The sequence below is a fragment of the Salmo salar genome, chromosome 15 (assembly GCF_965601325.2).
Source record: "Salmo salar chromosome 15, fSalSal1, whole genome shotgun sequence".
In the NCBI taxonomy this organism is placed as follows: Eukaryota; Metazoa; Chordata; class Actinopteri; order Salmoniformes; family Salmonidae; genus Salmo; species Salmo salar.
Window position 1 is genome coordinate 5,868,474 of NC_138305.1, and position 20,075 is coordinate 5,888,548.

The following is a 20,075-nucleotide window of genomic DNA, read 5'->3' on the forward strand; positions in this document are numbered from 1 at the left end:
CATCTCTCTGTCTTAAACACGCCTCAAATTTCACTGTCAGAGAGAGTGTTTCTGAGAAATGGGAAATCCTGTGTGAAAGGAGAAGCAGGGAAAAGGAGAAAGGAGCTGAAACAGAGGACAGGGAAAACCCCTCTCTTTCTCTCTCTCCCCTTCTCATTGGATGACTGTCAGAGAAAGGGTGGGGCTTAATATAAATACAGTATAAATACAAGCCAAGCTCTCCTCCATTCACAACATCCATCACTTGACTGAGCTGTCCATCCAGACTCTTAAAGAAACTGAAGAAGCAGTATCCATGACCAACATGATGACATCAACAGTCCTCATCAGCTTCCTGGCCTGTCTGCTCCTGGTCAATGTTGAAGGTAACATCTATGAAATATTTTGAATTATATTTATAATATCTTTGACATCTTTATTAGAAATCTGTAGCATAGCCAGGGAGAAGTGTAGTCAAATATTAAGTTGGATTTCTGACTGAAGAGTTTAGTTCTTAGCTGCAATCACACCATAAACAAACATGTCATAACCTTTTCTTGTCATCCCCAGGCCAAGTGGGTCATTCTAAAACTCGGTGCCTGTGTCTGAATGGAATGGTGAACCACGTTAAACCTGTTCTCATTGAGAAGCTCGAAGTGTACACCTCCAAACACTCCTGCCAGAACATGGAGATCATGTAAGAAATATGTCTGTCTGTCTGTCTGTCTGTCTGTCTGTCTGTCTGTCTGTCTGTCTGTCTGTCTGTCTGTCTGTCTGTCTGTCTGTCTGTCTGTCTGTCTGTCTGTCTGTCTGTCTGTCTGTCTGTCTGTCTGTCTGTCTGTCTGTCTGTCTGTCTGTACTATATTAATATCAGTGTATATTGTGACTAGCTTAGTAGATGGACACAATGGTGAATGTTACTATTTATTTGTACACCTGCTATTAAGATAATATTATTTCTCTCTATCCTCAGTTGAAAGTTGTGATGGATAACTTCTAACAGTAGTCTGTCTCTCCTTGTATATTCAGTGTCACTCTGAAGAACGGAAAAGGGATGAAGTGTCTGAATCCAGAGGCTCCATTTGCCAAGAAAACCATTGAGAAAATAATGAAAAACCAAAGGTGAGGACTTCATATGCAGACTTCATTACAACTTCAATACACAGTAACTGATCCATACGCATTATTCTCAACAGAGCAATACTCACTATATCAGTATCACTAGATCACTATATCAGTATGATATTACTACATCAGTATTATATCAGTACATCAGTATTATATCAGTGCATCAGTATTATATCATTACATCAGTATTATATCAGTACATCGGTATTTTATCAGTATTATATCAGTACATCAGTATTATATCAGTACATCAGTATTATATCAGTACGATATCAGTACATCAGTATTATATCAGTACATCACTGTTATATCAGTACATCAGTATTATATAAATACATCACTATATATCAGTACACCGATTTATCAGTACATCAGTACATCAGTTTACCGGTACATAAGTATACCTGTACATCTGTATATCAATACATCAGTACATCAGTGTATCAGTATATCAGTGCGTCAGTAGATCAGTATCAGTTCATCAGTATGTCGATATCAGTACATCAGTATCAGTATATCTGTATCAGTACCTCTGTATCAGTATATCAGTATCAGTACGTCAGTAGATCAGTATATCAGTATCAGTTCATCAGTATGTCGGTATCAGTACATCAGTACATCAGTATCAGTATATCTGTATCAGTACATCAGTATGTCTGTATCAGTATATCTTGAATCTGTATTTATTAGTAGTTTTATAAATAATACATGTATTAATTATATAATTATAATAATTTATTTTCTGTTTCAGGAGTGTGCAGTAAATCTGTGAACTAATGACACCAATTCCACTAAGAACTTGATGGAACAGAGAGCACCATGAGAGAAAGATAATCCTGATGAATTACCACAGTTGAGTCAGTGCCCTGAAGACTGCCTGAATACGTTTACACTGTTTAATTGTCCTTAGAAAGTCCTTTTTTAAATTGACAAAATTAGTATGTCTTACACAATATCACTTACTACTTGAGAGACATTCATAAAAACTTCCAATGGAAACTTAAATAGGCTGATATTTAGTTTTTTAAGTCAGTTTAATGTTTTCTTGAATGTTCAATTGTTCATTGTTCATTTATGCAATTGAAAATATAAAAAGTATGTAAATATGTAGATATATTTTTTCATTTTGGAAGGTCAAGAATTGAAATGTTTTACATTTTGTTTAGTTATCAAAATGATCAACATCTGTGTAAATACTGTATATTCTATATGTGTTGTTTATGTTTTCTATCAAATTAATAAAGACGCATTTGACTCTACTTTTTGGTCTATTTTTCCTCTGTTCATCTAGACTTTGATAGCACACCAAATATCACTATAATGATGATAGTCAGATGACAGACTATGTAGAGTGAGATGTCTTCTAGAACATACCCTAAAGGAACACATTATGTAGAGTGAGATGTCTTCTAGAACATAGCCTAAAGGAACACATTATGTAGAGTGGGATGTCTTCTAGAACATAGCCTAAAGGAACACATTATGTAGAGTGGGATGTCTTCTAGAACATAGCCTAAAGGAACACATTATGTAGAGTGGGATGTCTTCTAGAACATAGCCTAAAGGAACACATTATGTAGAGTGAGATGTATTCTAGAACATAGCCTAAAGGAACACATTATGTAGAGAGATGTCTTGTAGAACATAGCCTAAAGGAACACTGTGACGTTCGTCATTAGGAGGAGACCAAGGCGCAGCGTGAGTTGGGTTCATCATATTTATTGAATAAATGAGAACCAGTAAAAACAATAAACAATACAATGAACGAAAAGCTAGGCGTGCAAACACATGCAACACAAAGACAAGATCCCACAACTGACTGTGGGAAAAAGGGCTGCCTAAGTATGATTCCCAATCAGAGACAACGAATGACAGCTGCCTCTGATTGGAAACCATACTCGGCCAATCAAAGAAAAAGACAACATAGACATACAACACATAGAATGCCCACCCCATGTCACACCCTGACCTAACCAAACAGAGAAAAACGTCTCTCTCAGGTCAGGGCGTGAGAAACACATTATGTAGAGTGGGATGTCTTCTAGAACATAGCCTAAAGGAACACATTATGTAGAGTGAGATGTCTTCTAGAACATAGCCTAAAGGAACACATGATGTAGAGTGAGATGTCTTCTAGAACATAGCCACGTCTAGAAATCATTATCCGTTTTAGCAGCAACTACACCTGTATAGAGCTTTCATAACATCTTCATAAAAACAAAATAGATGCTTCATAAATACTTGTAAGCAAAGTAATACAACACAAAGGTTGAGATTGGTCCCTTCATCTTTTCCTTCTAGCTCTGAATTTGCTGGTAACTACATTATTGAGGAAACGTTTACTTACTACAACTGTGATGAGGTTGTCTCACCTTAAGATTAGTGTACTAACTGTAAGTCACTCTGCTTAACAGCATCTGGTAAATGACTAAAATGTAAAATGTAAGACACAAATAATAATGCTTAAAATCATGAAAGTGTTTGTTTGTTATATTTATACCCAGATTGTGTATTTATTTATCCTTATTTTACCAGGTAAGTTGACTGAGAACATATATATTTTACAGCACCTACCTGGGGAAGAGTTACAGGGGGAGTAAAGGGGATGACTGAACAGATTGGAAGCTGGGGATGATTAGGTGGCCATGATTTTATGGGAATTATAAAGGACACCGGGGTTAGCACCCATTCTATGGGATCTTTAGTGACCATAGAGAGTCAGGACACCATATTTAACCTCCCATCCAAAAGGCTGCACCTTCTGCAGGCAATGTCTTCTTCACTGCCTTGTTGCATTACAATTTCCTTAAACAATAGGGAAGTGTGCCCTCTACTGGCACTCCAGTATCACTATAAGCAGCCTCTGGTCTCCCATCCAGGGACCAACAAGGATTGTCCCTACTTAGCGTCAGAAGTAAGCCAGCAATGGGATGCAGAGTGGTATGCTGCAGAAAGACACAGTGGCGATTTTAGCATGTCAGTCTTGGTGGGGCAAAGCCACTACAGAACACAACACTAAACAATACATTAATTACACTATAACAGTGACAAACAATACCCACAAGCTGTTAGGGCTTACATAAAGCTGTCTCAACAGCAGAGTCCCAACAACAATCCCAACACCTTACCACTGCTACACCTGGCTATCAGCTGAGCCTTGTCTGGCAGCGAAACAGTTCATTCAGCCTCATTTAATGCATTTAAAAATATGAATATATCTGATATGGCTGACTTGCTGAAACAAATGTAGGTTTCTACTGACAATTGAGATGTACAAACTATGGAATAAGATGACGATAAATGGATAAGAGGCAATCCGTATTTTCGATTAAGACATTAATGAGCGAGCTAGGACGGACGTGGTCAATATAACTATTTCTTCAGCACTTTTGAAATGTAGAGCGACAGAATTCAGAACATGGGCCGTTCTTACAGTGTTCTCCCTGTACACCAAGTCAGAACCATTGGATAAATAAAGGGGGCTCAATATATACAATATTCAATAATGACATTTCTCTAAAAGAGGCTATAGGCTACACGTGCACCATCAAGTCAGAACAGTAGGCTAAGTTTTGAGGGGAAAAGGAACCAAATGATTAGGGTGAGGCACATGGGCTACTATCAGCTTACTACACAGCATACACTTTATTTTACTTTCTTAGCTACAGTATACATATCTCCCATGTATATTACATAATTTATGCAGCAGCAGACAAGATATTTTTGGAATGGCCAAGTTGTGATGTGCTCACTCAAAATTTGCTCCTTCGTGGGCAAATTTTGTTGTCAAACTTTGTCATCAAAGTATGGCATTCTCTGTATTTATGGTGCTTTCAAGACAACTGGGAATTCTGAAGAAAAAAACAAGGTCGAATCATGAAGTCAGTGATCTTCAGATTGGAGCTCTAGAAAGAGGCCCGGGTTCCCAACTTGGAATTCCGAGTTGGATGACCGTTCAAGCGTATTTTCCCAGTCAGAGCCTGTTTTTTTTCCAAGTTCCCAGTTGCCTTGAACTCACTGAAGTCTGAGATTTCCCAGTTCCGAGTTAACAGTTGTTTTGAATGTGGCAGAAGTCAAGCTGGATTTAAAGCACAGCCATTGTTGAACGTTTAGCCCTTTAAAGCTTGGAAAAGAAACACTTAAACCAAGACTTGGACCACACACCCACTCCACTGAATAGCAGGCTAGTGATTGCTTTGAAATGCTTGCAGTTAGACACTGATTCCTTCCAAACCACTCATTGTTGAATTTCAGATTTCCAACTTGTTGTGTTATGTTTATGTCCAATGATCGATGAGCAACGGTACATTTTATCTATAATTTCTCTTTATAATTTCTCTTTATATGACAAGGATTGAAAAGGATTTGCCAGTAGATTGTTGACCTGATTCATGATGATGACTGCTAGCATGCTAGCTAAGATTTTGAAAGTAGGATGTTGGCATGATCAGTCTAATTAAAGCTATGGTATATATAATGTGATTTCAAGTCCTTTTATCTGTGGCCAATTTTTTTTCTTCACCTTTTTTTAACCAGGTAGGCTAGTTGAGAACAAGTTCTCATTTGCGACTGCAACCTGGCCAAGATAAAGCGTAGCAATTCGACACACACAACAACACAGAGTTACACATGGAATAAACAAAACATAGTCAATAATACAGTGGAACAAAAGAAAACAAAAAGTCTATATACAGTGAGTGCAAATGAGGTAAGTTAAGGCAATAAATAGGCCATGGTGACGAAGTAATCACAATATAGCAATTAAACACTGGAATGGTAGATGTGCAGAAGATGAATCTGCAAGTAGAGATACTGGGGTGCAAAGGAGCAAGATAAGTAAATAAATACAGTATGGGGATGAGGTAGGTAGATAGATGGGCTGTTTACAGATGGGCTATGTACAGGTGCAGTGATCTGTGAGCTGCTCTGACAGCTGGTGCTTAAAGCGAGGAGATATGAGTGAGGGAGATATGAGTCTCCAGCTTCAGAGATTTTTGCAGTTCGTTCCAGTCATTGGCAGCAGAGAACTGGAAGGAAAGGCAGCCAAGGAGGAATTGGCTTTGGGGGTGACCAGTAAGATGTACCTGCTGGAGCGCATGCTACGAGTGGGTGCTGCTATGGTGACCAGTGAGCTGAGATAAGGCGGGGCTTTACCTAGCAGAGACTTGTAGATAACCTGTAGCCAGTGGGTTTGGCGACGAGTATGAAGCGAGGGCCAACCAACGAGAGCGTACAGGTCACAATGATGGGTAGTGTATGGGGCATTGGTGACAAAACGGATGGCACTGTGATAGACTGCATCCAGTTTGTTGAGCAGAGTGTTTTATAGATATTTTATAGATGACATCACCGAAGTCGAGGATCGGTAGGATGGTCAGTTTTATGAGGGTGTGTTTGGCAGCATGAGTGAAGTATGCTTTGTTGCGATATAGGAAGCCGATTCTAGATTTAATTTTGGATTGGAGATGCTTAATGTGAGTCTGGAGGGAGAGTTTACAGTCTAACCAGACACCCAGGTATTTGTAGTTGTCCACATATTCTAAGTCAGAGCCGTCCAGAGTAGTGATGCTGGACGGGCGAGCAGGTGCGGGCAGTGATTGATTGAATAGCATGCATTTAGTTTAACCTGCGTTTAAGAGCAGTTGGAGGCCACGGAAGGAGAGTTGTATGGCATTGAAGCTCGTCTGGAGGTTAGTTAACACAGTGTCTAAAGAGGGGCCAGAAGTATACAGAATGGTGTTGTCTGTGTAGAGGTGGATCAGAGAATCCCCAGCAGCAAGAGCAACATCATTGATGTATACAGAGAAGAGAGTCGGCCCGAGAATTGAACCCTGTGGCACACCCATAGAGACTGCCAGAGGTCCGGACAACAGGCCCTCAGATTTGACACACTGAACTCTATCAGAGAAGTAGTTGGTAAACCAGGCGAGGCAATCATTTGAGAATCTAAGGCTGTCGAGGCTGCCAATAAGAATGTGGTGACTGACAGAGTCGAAAGCCTTGGCCAGGTCGATGAATACGGCTGCACAGTAATGTCTCTTATCGATGGCAGTTATGATGTCGTTTAGAACCTTAAGCATGGCTGAGGTGCACCCATGACCAGCTCTGAAACCAAATTGCATAGCGGAGAAGGTACGGTGGGATTCAAAATGGTCGGTAATCTGTTTGTTAACTTGGCTTTCGAAGACCTTAGAAAGACAGGGTAGGATAGATATAGGTCTGTAGCAATTTGGGTCTAGAGTGTCACCCCCTTTGAAGAGGGGGATGACCGCGGCAGCTTTCCAATCTTTGGGAATCTCAGATGATACGAAAGAGAGGTTGAACAGGCTAGTAATAGGGGTTGCAACAATTTCGGCAGATCATTTTAGAAAGAGAGGGTCCAGATTGTCTAGCCCGGCTGATTTGTATGGGTCCAGATTTTGCCGCTCTTTCAGAACATCAGCTATCTGGATTTGGGTGAAGGAGAACTGGTGGGGGCTTTGGCGGGTTGCTGTGGAGGGTGCCAGGCAGTTGACCGTGGTAGAGGTAGCCAGGTGGAAAGCATGGCCAGGCGTAGAGAGATGCTTCTTGAAATTCTCAATTATAATGGTTTTATCGGTGGTAACAGTGTTTCCTAGCCTCAGAGCAGTGGGCAGCTGGGAGGAGGTGCTCTTATTCTCCATGGACTTTACAGTGTCCCAGAACGTTTTTGAGTTAGTACTACAGGATGCAAATTTCTGTTTGAAAAAGCTAGCCTTAGCTTTTCTAACTGCCTGAGTATATTTGTTCCTAACTTCCCTGAAAAGTTGCATATCACGGGGGCTATTCGATGCTAATGCGGAACGCCACAGGGTGTTTTTGTGCTGGTCAAGGGCAGACAGGTCTGGAGTGAACCAAGGACTATATCTATTCCTAGTTTAAAAAAAATTGAGTGGGGCATGCTTATTTAAGATGGTGAGGAAGGCACTTTTAAAGAATAGCCAGGCATCATCTACAGTTGGGATGAGGTCAATGTCATTCCAGAATACCCCGGCCAGGTCGATTAGAAAGGCCTGCTCGCAGAAGTGTTTTAGAAGTGTTTGACAGTGATGAGGGGTGGTCGTTTGGTCGCAGACCCATTACGGATGCAGGTAATGAGACAGTGATCGCTGAGATCTTGATTGAAAACAGCAGAGGTGTATTTGGAGGGCAAGTTAGTTAGGATGACATCTATGAGGGTGCCCGTGTTTACGGATTTGGGGTTGTACCTGGTGGGTTCATTGATAATTTGTGTGAGATTGAGGGCATCAAGCTTAGATTGTAGGATGGCCAGGGTTTTAAGCATGTCCCAGTTTAGGTCACCTAGTAGCACGAGCTCAGAAGATAGTTGGGGCGCAATAAATTCACATATGGTATCGAGGTTACAGCTGGGGGCAGAGGGAGGTCTATATCAAGCGGCAACAGTGAGAGACTTGTTTCTGGAAAGGTGAATTTTTAGAAGTAGAAGCTCGAATTGTTTGGGTACAGACTTGGATAGTAATACAGAACTCTGCAGGCTATCTTTGAAGTAGATTGCAACACTGCCCCCTTTGGCAGTTCTATCTTGGCGGGAAATGTTATAGTTAGCAATGGAGATTTCAGGGTTTTTGGTGGTTTTCCTAAGCCAGGATTCAGACACGGCTAAGACATCCTGGTTGGCAGAGTGTGCTAAAGCAGTTAGTAAAACAAACTTAGGGAGTAGGCTTCTAATGTTAACATGTATGAAACCAAGGCTTTTACGGTTACAGACGTCAACAAATGAGAGCACCTGGGGAGTGGGAGTGGAGCTAGGCATTGCAGGACCTGGATTAACCTCCACATCACCAGAGGAACAGAGGAGAAGTAGGATAAGGGTACGGCTAAAGGCTATATGAACTGGCCATCTAGCACGTTTGGGACAGAGAGTAAAAGGAGCAGGTTTCTGGGCACAATAGCATAGATTCAAGGCATAGTGTACAGACAAAGGTAAGATAGGATGTGAGTACATTGGAGGTAAACCTAGGCATTGAGTAATGATGAGAGAGATATAGTCTCTAGAGACGTTTAAACCAGGTGATGTCATCGCATATGTAGGAGGTGGAACAACATGGTTGGTTAAGGCATATTGAGCAGGGCTAGAGGCTCTACAGTGAAATAAGACAGTAATCACTAACCAGGACAGTAATGGATGAGGCATATTGATATTAGAGAGAGGCATGCGTAGCCAAGTGAACATATGGGTCCAATGATTGGTTGGGCTGACTGGGGACACGGCGATTCAGACAGTTAGCCGGCCGATGCTAACAAGCTAACAGTTAGTAGGCCGGGGCTAAACAAGCTAGCAATTAGCAGACCGGGGCTTGCAAGCTAGCAGTTAGCAGACCGGGTTAGCAAGCAAGCAGTTGGCAGACCGGGGCTAGCAGTTAGCAGACCAGGGCAGGCAAGCTAGCAGTTAGCAGACCGGGGCTAGCCAGTTAGCCTTTGGGGGACGTCGCGATGGGGGTAAGTCTGTTTTTCCTCTTTGTGCGGTGACGTCGATAGACCATTCGTGGAATTAGTAGGGTTTCAAGTAGCTCTAGATAGCTAGCAGGCCAGTTAGCAGAATGGGCCTTCAGCGGACATCGTGCCTGAGGGGCCTGTTGGAATCCTCAGGCAGATTATGTCGGTATTCCAGTCGTAGAGGATCGGCGGGGTTCCGTGCCCTGTACCGACAGTAGAAGGGGTCCGGATATTGTAGCCCAGGAGTGGGCTTCAGTGGTAGCACAGGAGCCCTTGCGGAGCTAGCTTCAGGCTAATTGATGCTTGCTCCGGGATGGAAACGCTAGTCAGGAGTAGTCATCCGGGATTGTGGTTAGCTAGTTGCGAAGATCCAGATGAAAATGTTCAGAGTTTGCGGTAGGAATCTGGGGATATGGGGGGGAAAAATATATAAAATAATAATAGGTCCGTTATGCTCTGGTTTGAGTCACGTTGTTCGAACTGGCGAGAGCTTTCTAAGCTAAACGTTAGCTGATGACCGCAAGCAATGGTTTGCTGATTGATAGCTGGTAGGTAGTTAGCTGGCTAGCTTCAGTTGAGGGATTCCAGATCCGAAGTAAATAGAAATACTTTAGAAAAAAACAGATCCACGCCACATTGGGTGAGGCGGGTTGCAGGAGAGTATTTAAAAGTTAAGGTTTAGAAAAATATTTTTAAAAGATATGCGAAGAAAAAGATGCAAAAAGATATATACAAGGGACACGACAGGACAAAGATGTCTGACTGCTCCGCCATCTTGGACATCACAATGACCTTGAGCCTTCTTGGATGTGCACTTCTAATGTAACTCTATGGCAGCACCCAAGGGGCTTGGATTTTGGAGCTCTACCCTTAGATTTTGCATTGACATAGTGTCCCCATGAGTGACAGAACACTGAGCCAAGCACGACGCAACTAGAGAACATTACCAACTGCTACGCTCTGTATTTTCCGCTGGCTGCCCCACCACCACAGAAAGCACTAAGCTAGGCTGAAACACCTGCATTTTGGAGCTGCATTAGTCAAGTACTTAAGACTCATTGAGGTGCTTTAGTTCTCCTTGAGTTAATTTAGTTCTCCTTGAGGTAATTTAATGAGGTGCTTTAGACTCCTTGAGGTACTTCAGGTCTCCTTGAGGTGCTTTAGTTCTCCTTGAGGTGCTTTAGTTCTCCTTGACTTGAGGTGCTTTAGTTCTCCTTGAGTTACTTTAGGTCTCCTTGAGTTACTTTAGGTCTCCTTGAGTTACTTTAATTCTCCTTGAAGTACTTCAGACTCCTAGAAGTACTTTAGAGCTCCTTGAGGTACTTTAGAGCTCCTTGAGGTACTTTAGAGCTCCTTGAGGTACTTTAGGTCTCCTAGAGTTACTTTAGGTCTCCTAGAGTTACTTTAGGTCTCCAAGAGTTACTTCAGGTCTCCTTGAGTTACTTCAGGTCTCCTTGAGTTACTTTAGGTCTCCTTGAGTTACTTTAGGTCTCCTTGAGGTACTTTAGTTCTCCTTGAGGTACTTTAGTTCTCCTTGAGGTACTTAAGTTCTCCTTGAGGTACTTTAGTTGTGCTTGAGGTTCAACACTACAGTGGTAATAACCAACGCCTGTACTACCACTAAATACATCTCTGGTATGACCTGATGAATGATATCTTTAAACAGATACTAAGGCTTCTTCCCTGAGCAGGTTTCAACAGGGGAACGGATCTCCCATTCAGATGCTCTGATGTGGATCAACCACAATAAAAAAGGTAGACGACATCACAAAAAGATGGCGGACTGAAGATGGTGGACTGAACGTGGTTATGTAGAGCACCTCAAGATAAAAATGTAATATTCAATATCGGTAAGTTAGACTAAATATTAGCACTACACCATCTGGTGGGTGATAACTTTCAATCTGGATAACAACACAAAACAAATCTTAAGAAATGTATCGACAAATGTTACGAAAACAAGCAACACCCAAACATGACAGAGAGTAAGACAGGAACCTATTTCAACATGACGGAGAGTAAGACAGGAACCTATTTCAAAACAAAGACATGACTCTTCTACAGACACTGATGATTTAATCTTTTCACCAGCGGGAATGGTAAAGGTCGAAACCCATCTGTTAAAATCAATAAATGACAAACTGAGTATACTTGAATTAGTCAGTAAAGATATAAGAGTTGAAGGCCTCGAGATGAGTGATGAAAAAGCTGCGACATTGGAGAAAGATACAAACAAGCTAAAAGTGACAGTCAATAAGATTGAAACCAAAGTGAATGAACTTAAAAAGGAGAACAATGTTCTGAGAGAAGCCTTACTTGACATACAGACTAGATCCATGAGAGAGAATCTTGTACTTACAGTTATCCAAGAGAAAGAGGAAGTTCCTGAATCTGTAGTTAGAGTGTTCCTCCTTACAGCGCTTCAGATTCCAAGTGAAGCTTTCGACAAAATCCAAATCGAACGGGTGCACTGCTTCAGACAGAGAGGGCAGAGGTATGAACGCCCAATCGTTGCCAAATGTGCTTCCTTTAAAGATAAAATAATGGTTAAAAGCCTTGGTAAAAGACTTGCTGGGACCCAAATTAGCATGAATGACCAGTTCCCGAAGGAAATTGCAGAACGGTGTAAAGTTCTGCATCCAATTTTCAAGGAAAATAGATTAAAAGGGAAACGAGCAGTTCTCGTCGTTGATAAACTATATATTGATAATCAGCTGTTCAGAGACACAAAGACTAGTCCATGGCTATTCTAGAAATTACTAAGTTCTTATAGATGAGAAAAATAATGAAACACAATTCTAGCCCAGTTATGGATTGTAATAATACAACAAAGAATATAGCTTTTCTTTATATCTTCAAATATAACTAATTGGAACACAAAAGCATTAATTCAAAATGGTGAAGATAAAAACTCAGTAAACAGAAGGCACAGTATGTGTGGATGGTGTGGTGTGTGTTTTTTGATGTTTGGGAAAGTGCGGCGTTGAGTGAGAAAGGAAATGGTTGCATATCCCAGAACCAATGTATTGCTGTGAGCGGGGGTGTGAGAGGGCTTTCAATGTTGTTCAGATGATATGATTATAATGAATTATGCATCTTATTTATTTATTTATTTATTTATTTATTTATTGTCCTATCATGGTGGAACAGCGTTTTAAAAATAAATTATACATTTAATTTATTTATTGTCCTATCATGGGGAAATATTTAAAAAAAATATATACATCTAATTTATTAGATGTATATATTTATTGAGTGTGTATGAGTGTGTGGGTGTATTTGCGTATCCCACAACTGTTGCGAAGGAGTACAGTGCCTTGCGAAAGTATTCGGCCCCCTTGAACTTTTCGACTTTTTGCCACATTTCAGGCTTCAAACATAAAGATATAAAACTGTAATTTTTTGTGAAGAATCAACACCAAGTGGGACACAATCATGAAGTGGAATGAAATTTATTGGATATTTCAAACTTTTTTAACAAATAAAAAACTGAAAAATTGGGCGTGCAAAATTATTCAGCCCCCTTAAGTTAAAACTTTGGAGCGCCACCTTTTGCTGCGATTACAGCTGTAAGTCGCTTGGGGTATGTCTCTATCAGTTTTGCACATCGAGAGACTGAAATTTTTGCCCATTCCTCCTTGCAAAACAGCTCGAGCTCAGTGAGGTTGGATGGAGAGCGTTTGTGAACAGCAGTTTTCAGTTCTTTCCACAGATTCTCGATTGGATTCAGGTCTGGACTTTGACTTGGCCATTCTAACACCTGGATATGTTTATTTGTGAACCATTCCATTGTAGATTTTGCTTTATGTTTTGGATCATTGTCTTGTTGGAAGACAAATCTCCGTCCCAGTCTCAGGTCTTTTGCAGACTCCATCATTCTTCCAGAATGGTCCTGTATTTGGCTTCATCCATCTTCCCATCAATTTTAACCATCTTCCCTGCCCCTGCTGAAGAAAAGCAGGCCCAAACCATGATGCTGCCACCACCATGTTTGACAGTGGGGATGGTGTGTTCAGGGTGATGAGCTGTGTTGCTTTTACGCCAAACATAACGTTTTGCATTGTTGCCAAAAAGTTCGATTTTGGTTTCATCTGACCAGAGCACCTTCTTCCACATGTTTGGTGTGTCTCCCAGGTGGCTAGTGGCAAACTTTAAACTACAGTTTTTATGGATATCTTTCTTCTTGCCACTCTTCCATAAAGGCCAGATTTGTGCAGTATATGACTGATTGTTGTCCTATGGACAGAGTCTCCCACCTCAGCTGTAGATCTCTGCAGTTCATCCAGAGTGATCATGGGCCTCTTGGCTGCATCTCTGATCAGTCTTCTCCTTGTATGAGCTGAAAGTTTAGAGGGACGGCCGGGTCTTCGTAGATTTGCAGTGGTCTTATACTCCTTCCATTTCAATATTATCGCTTGTACAGTGCTCCTTGGGATGTTTAAAGCTTGGGAAATCTTTTTGTATCCAAATCCGGCTTTAAACTTCTCCACAACAGTATCTCGGACCTGCCTGGTGTGTTCCTTGTTCTTCATGATGCTCTCTGCGCTTTAAACGGACCTCTGAGACTATCACAGAGCAGGTGCATTTATACGGAGACTTGATTACACACAGGTGGATTCTATTTATCATCATTAGTCATTTAGGTCAACATTGGATCATTCAGAGATCCTCACTGAACTTCTGGAGAGAGTTTGCTGCACTGAAAGTAAAGGGGCTTAATAATTTTGCACGGACAATTTTTCCGTTTTTTATTTGTTAAAAAAGTTTGAAATATCCAATAAATTTCGTTCCACTTCATAATTGTGTCCCACTTGTTGTTGATTCTTCACAAAAAATTACAGTTTTATATCTTTATGTTTGAAGCTTGAAATGTGGCAAAAGGTCGAAAAGTTCAAGGGGGCCGAATACTTTCGCAAGGCACTGTAAAAGATGTCAGGGACAATATAGGATGATTCACAATAATTGTTTATTAATATAATAATTGCTTGCAATAATGTAATTTTGGTAATGGCGAGACTGGTGAGAGGTAAAATCCTTTGCATAAATTGCCTATATTACTACAAATATTACTAGCTAATTATGGAAAATAAGAAACAGGATTTTTTTAATATATATATATATATATATTTTTTTTTTTTGATGGCTATATATAATACAAAATGAGGTGAGGGCGATGGAAATGCATTTGGAGGTTGATCTACTTCTGTTCTGTAAATGGCACTGTGTGCTCTTTTTGAAGGATGGGTCCCAGCCTCTTCAGGGTTATGGGATACGGGGGGTCGGGGGTGGTCTGCCGGGCATTGGGATGACAACCCAACTCGGGTTGAGGAGGGCTTTTAGCGGGTGGAATAGTGGTGACCAATTGGAGGTTTATTTAGTAGCAATGCCAATATCATGGTACAGCTATATAGAGACTCAATCATCATGTTACTTTTTAATGGTACGTTTACAAACATAGATTTTCATAAATATAATTGAAAGTTGTGTCTCATTATGGTAATTAGTGAAATAAGTATAGCCAGTTCAACAATTTTAGATGAAGTTTTGTGGAAAAGGACAGGGGGGGGCGAAATATATTTCTCCTGTGGACAAAGAAATTCAAAAGGGGTGATGGTATTAATTAACAGTAATTTTGATCCAAATGTGCAAATCGTCCAAACAGATCATCAAGGTAGATGGATTATTCTAAATATGTTATTGGACAATAAACAGATATGGCTTATTAACCTATACGGTCCGAATAATGATGATCCAAGCTTTGAAAATATATATAAGAATTTATCAACTCTATAAGCCACACTAGACTCTATTATTATGGTGGGAGATTTGAATACGGTCTTAAATACCTCTATGGACCGGAAAGGAAATTACACTACAAACTATCACCCTCAGGCACTTAAGGAAATCATGAATGTCATGGATACATTGGAATTAGTGGATATATGGAGGCTTAAATTCCCTGACCTAGTGAGATATACATGGTGGAGGCTTAATCAAGCAAGTCGTCTTGACTACTTTCTCATGTCATTTTCTCTGCCACCAAAAGTTTAAAAAGTGTGGATAGGGGACAGAATGCGGTCGGATCATCACATAATTGGCATATATATATTTCTCTTACAGAATTTCCACGTGGGTGAGGATATTGGAAATTTAATCAAAACCTACTAGATGATAAATTGTTTAGAACTAGGACAGAAGAATTTATAACTGACTTTTTCAGACATAACATAGGCACAGCAGATCCCCTTATTGTATGGGACACTTTTAAATGTGCCTTTAGAGGCCATGTAATTCAGTACTCATCTATGAAACAAAAGCAATTTAGATCAAAAGAGTCCATATTAACAAAGGCAATTGAAGGACTAACATAACAAATAGATAGCAATAAAAACTGTACCATAGAGGCACAGAATAAGTTAAAGGAAAAACAAAAAGAAATGGAGGAACTTATTCAAGAAAGATCCAGTGTAATATATTATAAAAATAAAGCGAACTGGCTGGAATATGGGTAAAAATTAAACAAATTATTTTTCAATCTTCAATATAGAAATGCTACCATTTTTTTATTGAAACTTGATTCACTGACTGATATTTTGAAAGAGGAAGTAAAGTACTTTAAGAATATGTTTTCATTTCAGTCTCCTCCATCTCCACTAACTGAAACTAATTGTATAGATTTTTTTCCTAATAATAATGTAAAATAAACATCTGTACAAAAAGACTCATGTGAAGGCCAAATTACAGAGGAGGAACTTCAGCCTTTAAGGATGGGAAAACTCCAGGGCTGGATGGCATACCTGTCACAATTGTCGTAAGGATTAGACCAAAATGCAGCGGGTATGTGAATGCTCATATTTCCTTTATTGAGAACACGACACAAAACAAGAAAACGAAAAAAACGACCGACAGCTAAACAGTTCTGCAGGCTAACCATAGCAGTGCAAGAACAACTTCCCACAAAAGACAGGTGGAAAAAGGGCTACCTAAGTATGGCTCCCAATCAGCAACAACGATGTACAGCAGTTCCTGATTGAGAGCCATACCAGGCCAACACAAAGAAATAAACAACATAGAAAGAACATAGAAATACAAAACATAGAACAATACCCAAAAACACCCGACAACACAAAACAAACACACCCCTGCCACGCCCTGACCAAACTACAATAACAAATAACCCCTTATACTGGTCAGGATGTGACAATACCAGTGAAAGTATACCAAACCATTTTTGATATACTCAGAGGACCATTATTAGCATGATTTAACCACTCCTATATAAATGGTAGATTATCGGACACACAACAAGAAGGTCTGATTTCATTATTACTGAAACAGGACCCAAGTGGTGTACAGTTGAAGTCGGATGTTTACATACACTTAGGTTGGAGTCATTAAAACTCGTTTTTCAACCATTCCACAAATCTCTTGTTAACAAACTATAGTTTTGACATGTCGGTAAGGACATCTACTTTGTGCATGACATAAGTCATTTTTCCAACAATTGTTTACAGACAGATTATTTCACTTATAATTCACTGTATCTCAATTATAGTGGGTCAGAAGTTTACATACACTAAGTTGACTGTGCCTTTAAACAGCTTGGAAAATTCCAGAAAATGATGTCATGGCTTTAGAAGCTTCTGATAGGGTAATTGACATAATTCGAGTCAATTGGAGGTGAACCTGTGGATGTATTTCAAGGCCTACCTTCAAACTCAGTGCCTCTTTGCTTGACATCATGGGAAAATCGAAAGAAATCAGCCAAGACCTCAGAGACAAAATTGTAGACCTGGTTCATCCTTGGGAGCATTTTCCAAACACCTGAAGGTACCACGTTCATCTGTACAAACAAGAGTAAGCAAGTATAAACACCATGGGACCATGCAGCCGTCATGCCGCTCAGGAAGGAGATGCGTTCTGTCTCCTAGAGATGAACGTACTTTGGTGCGAAAAGTGCAAATCAATCCCAGAACAACAGCAAAGGACCTAGTGAAGATGCTGGAGGACACTGGTACAAAAGTGTATATATATATATATATACACACTAAAACGAATCCTATTTCGACCTGAAAGGCCGTTCAGCAAGAAAGAAGCCACTGCTCCAAAACCACCATAAAAAAAGCCAGACTATGGTTTGCAACTGCACATGGGGACAAAGGTCGTACTTTTTTGGAGAAATGTCCTCTGGTCTGATAAAACAAAAATAAAACTGTTTTGACATAATGACCATTGTATGTTTGGAGGAAAAAGGTGGAGGCTTGCAAGCTGAAGAACACCATCCCAACCGTGAAGCACTGGGGTGGCAGTATCATATTGTGGGGGTGCTTTGCTGCAGGAGGGACTGGTGCACTTCACAAAATAGATGGCATCATGAGGGAGGACAAGTATGTGGATATATTGAAGCAACATCTCAAGACATCAGTCAGGAAGTTAAAGCTTGGACGCAAATGGGTCTTCCAAATGAATAATGACCCCAAGCCTACAAATCTGACTCAGTTACACCAGCTCTGTCAGGAGGAATGGGCCAAAATTCACCCAACTTATTGTGGGACGCTTGTGGAAGGCTACCTGGAACGTTTGACCCAAGTTAAACAATTTAAAGGAAATGCTACCAAATACTAATTGAGTGTAAACTTCTGACCCACTGGGAATGTGATGATGGAAGTTAAAGCTGAAATAAACCATTCTCTCAACTATTACCTGACATTTCATATTCTTAAAATAAAATGGTGATCCTAACTGACCTAAGACAGGGAACTTTTACCAGGATTAAATGTCAGGAATTGAGAGTTTAAATGTATTTGGCTGAGGTGTATGTAAACTTCCAACTTCAACTGTATATAAAGATCCAGTCCATTTAAAAAATTGTAGGCCTCTTACACTTCAGTGTTGTGATGGAAAAATCCCAGCAAAATGCTTGGTGCATAGAATAAAAAAATTGTCACATATTATTCATCCTAATCAGACAGGTTTTTTACATGGACGATACATTGGAGATAATATAAGACAAATACTGGAAACAATAGAATACCATGAAATATCGGGGACACCAGGCCTGGTTTTCATAGCTGATTTTGAAAAGGCGTTTGAGGAAGTATGACGGGAGTTTATATATAAATGCCTAGAATATTTCAATTTTGGGGAATCTGGGGAAACAAGGTTGTCCACTATCGACATATATATTTATTATTGCCATCGAAATGTTAGCTGTTAAAATTGGATCCAACAATAATATTAAGGGATTATAAATCCGTGGCTTAAAAACTACGGTGTCATTGTACGCTGATTATTCATGTTTTCTTTTAAAACCACAATTAGAATCTCTCCACGGCCTCATAGAGGATCTAGATACTTTTGCTATCCTCTCTGGATTAAAACCAAATTATGATAAGTGTACTATATCACGTATTGGATCACAAAAAAATGCTAATTTTGAATTACCGTGTAGTTTACCAGTTAACTGGTCTGACGGAGATGTGGACATACTCAGTATACAAATCCCAAAAGAAAGAAATGATCTCACTACAATACATTTTTATAGAAAGTTAGCAAAAATAGATAAGATCTTGCTACCATGGAAAGGAAAATACCTGTCTATTTGTGGAAAAATCGCCCTGATTAACTCTTTAGTCATATCACAGTTAACCTATTTGCTTATGGTTTTGCCTACACCTAGAGACCTGCTTTTTAAATTATATGAACAAAAAATATTCAATTTTATTTGGAATGGCAAGCCAGACAAAATTAAAAGGGCCTATTTATATAACAAATATGAATTCGGAGGGCAGAAATTATTACATATTAAAGCATTAGACCTCGCACTAAAGGCATCAGTTATACAAAAGTTATACTTAAATCCAAACTGAGTAAATTGGTAGGAATGTCTCATCCTATGTTCAGGAATGGCCTTTTCCCCTTTATTCAGATTACAACTGCTCACTTTCGGTTGTTTGAAAAGGAAATAATCTCCAAAATATTGTTATTTTTTAAACAAGCCTTAGAAAGTTGGTTGCAATTTCAGTTTGTTCTAAAAAGACAAACAACAAATATTGTGGTTAAACCCAAATATACTAATTGATCAAAAATGAGTATTTTTCGAATACATTTTTAAAAAGGTATAATTTTAGTGAATAAAATCATAAATAGGACTGGTGGAGGTATGTCACACATGCAACTAACACAGACATATGGAAATGTCTGCTCTACCCAAAATTACAACCAACTAATTGTAAATCAAATCAATTCAAATCAAATTTTATTTGTCACATACACATGGTTAGCAGATGTTAAAACCTCTTGAGGATACCCTAGGATAGGGGGCGCCACAGCGCATTTTGAAAAAAAATCGTTCCCATTTTCAACGGCCTACTAATCAAACTCAGAAGCTAGGGCATGCATATACTTATTATATATGGATAGAAAACACCCTACAGTTTCTAAAACTGTTTTAATGGTGTCTGTGAGTATAACAGAACTCAAATGGCAGTCAA

At 39.7% G+C, this 20,075-nt stretch overlaps 1 protein-coding gene across 1 annotated transcript; it reads left to right on the forward strand.

Moving 5' to 3' along the window:
* The first annotated feature begins 230 nt into the window (after positions 1–230).
* scyb7 (Platelet basic protein) lies at positions 231–2,365 on the forward strand. The gene is given in 4 exon segments (NM_001141223.1): positions 231–365; positions 550–676; positions 1,009–1,101; positions 1,859–2,365. Coding segments are annotated over 4 exon segments (303 nt in total). The 5' UTR covers positions 231–295; the 3' UTR covers positions 1,872–2,365.
* The last annotated feature ends 17,710 nt before the right edge of the window (positions 2,366–20,075 follow it).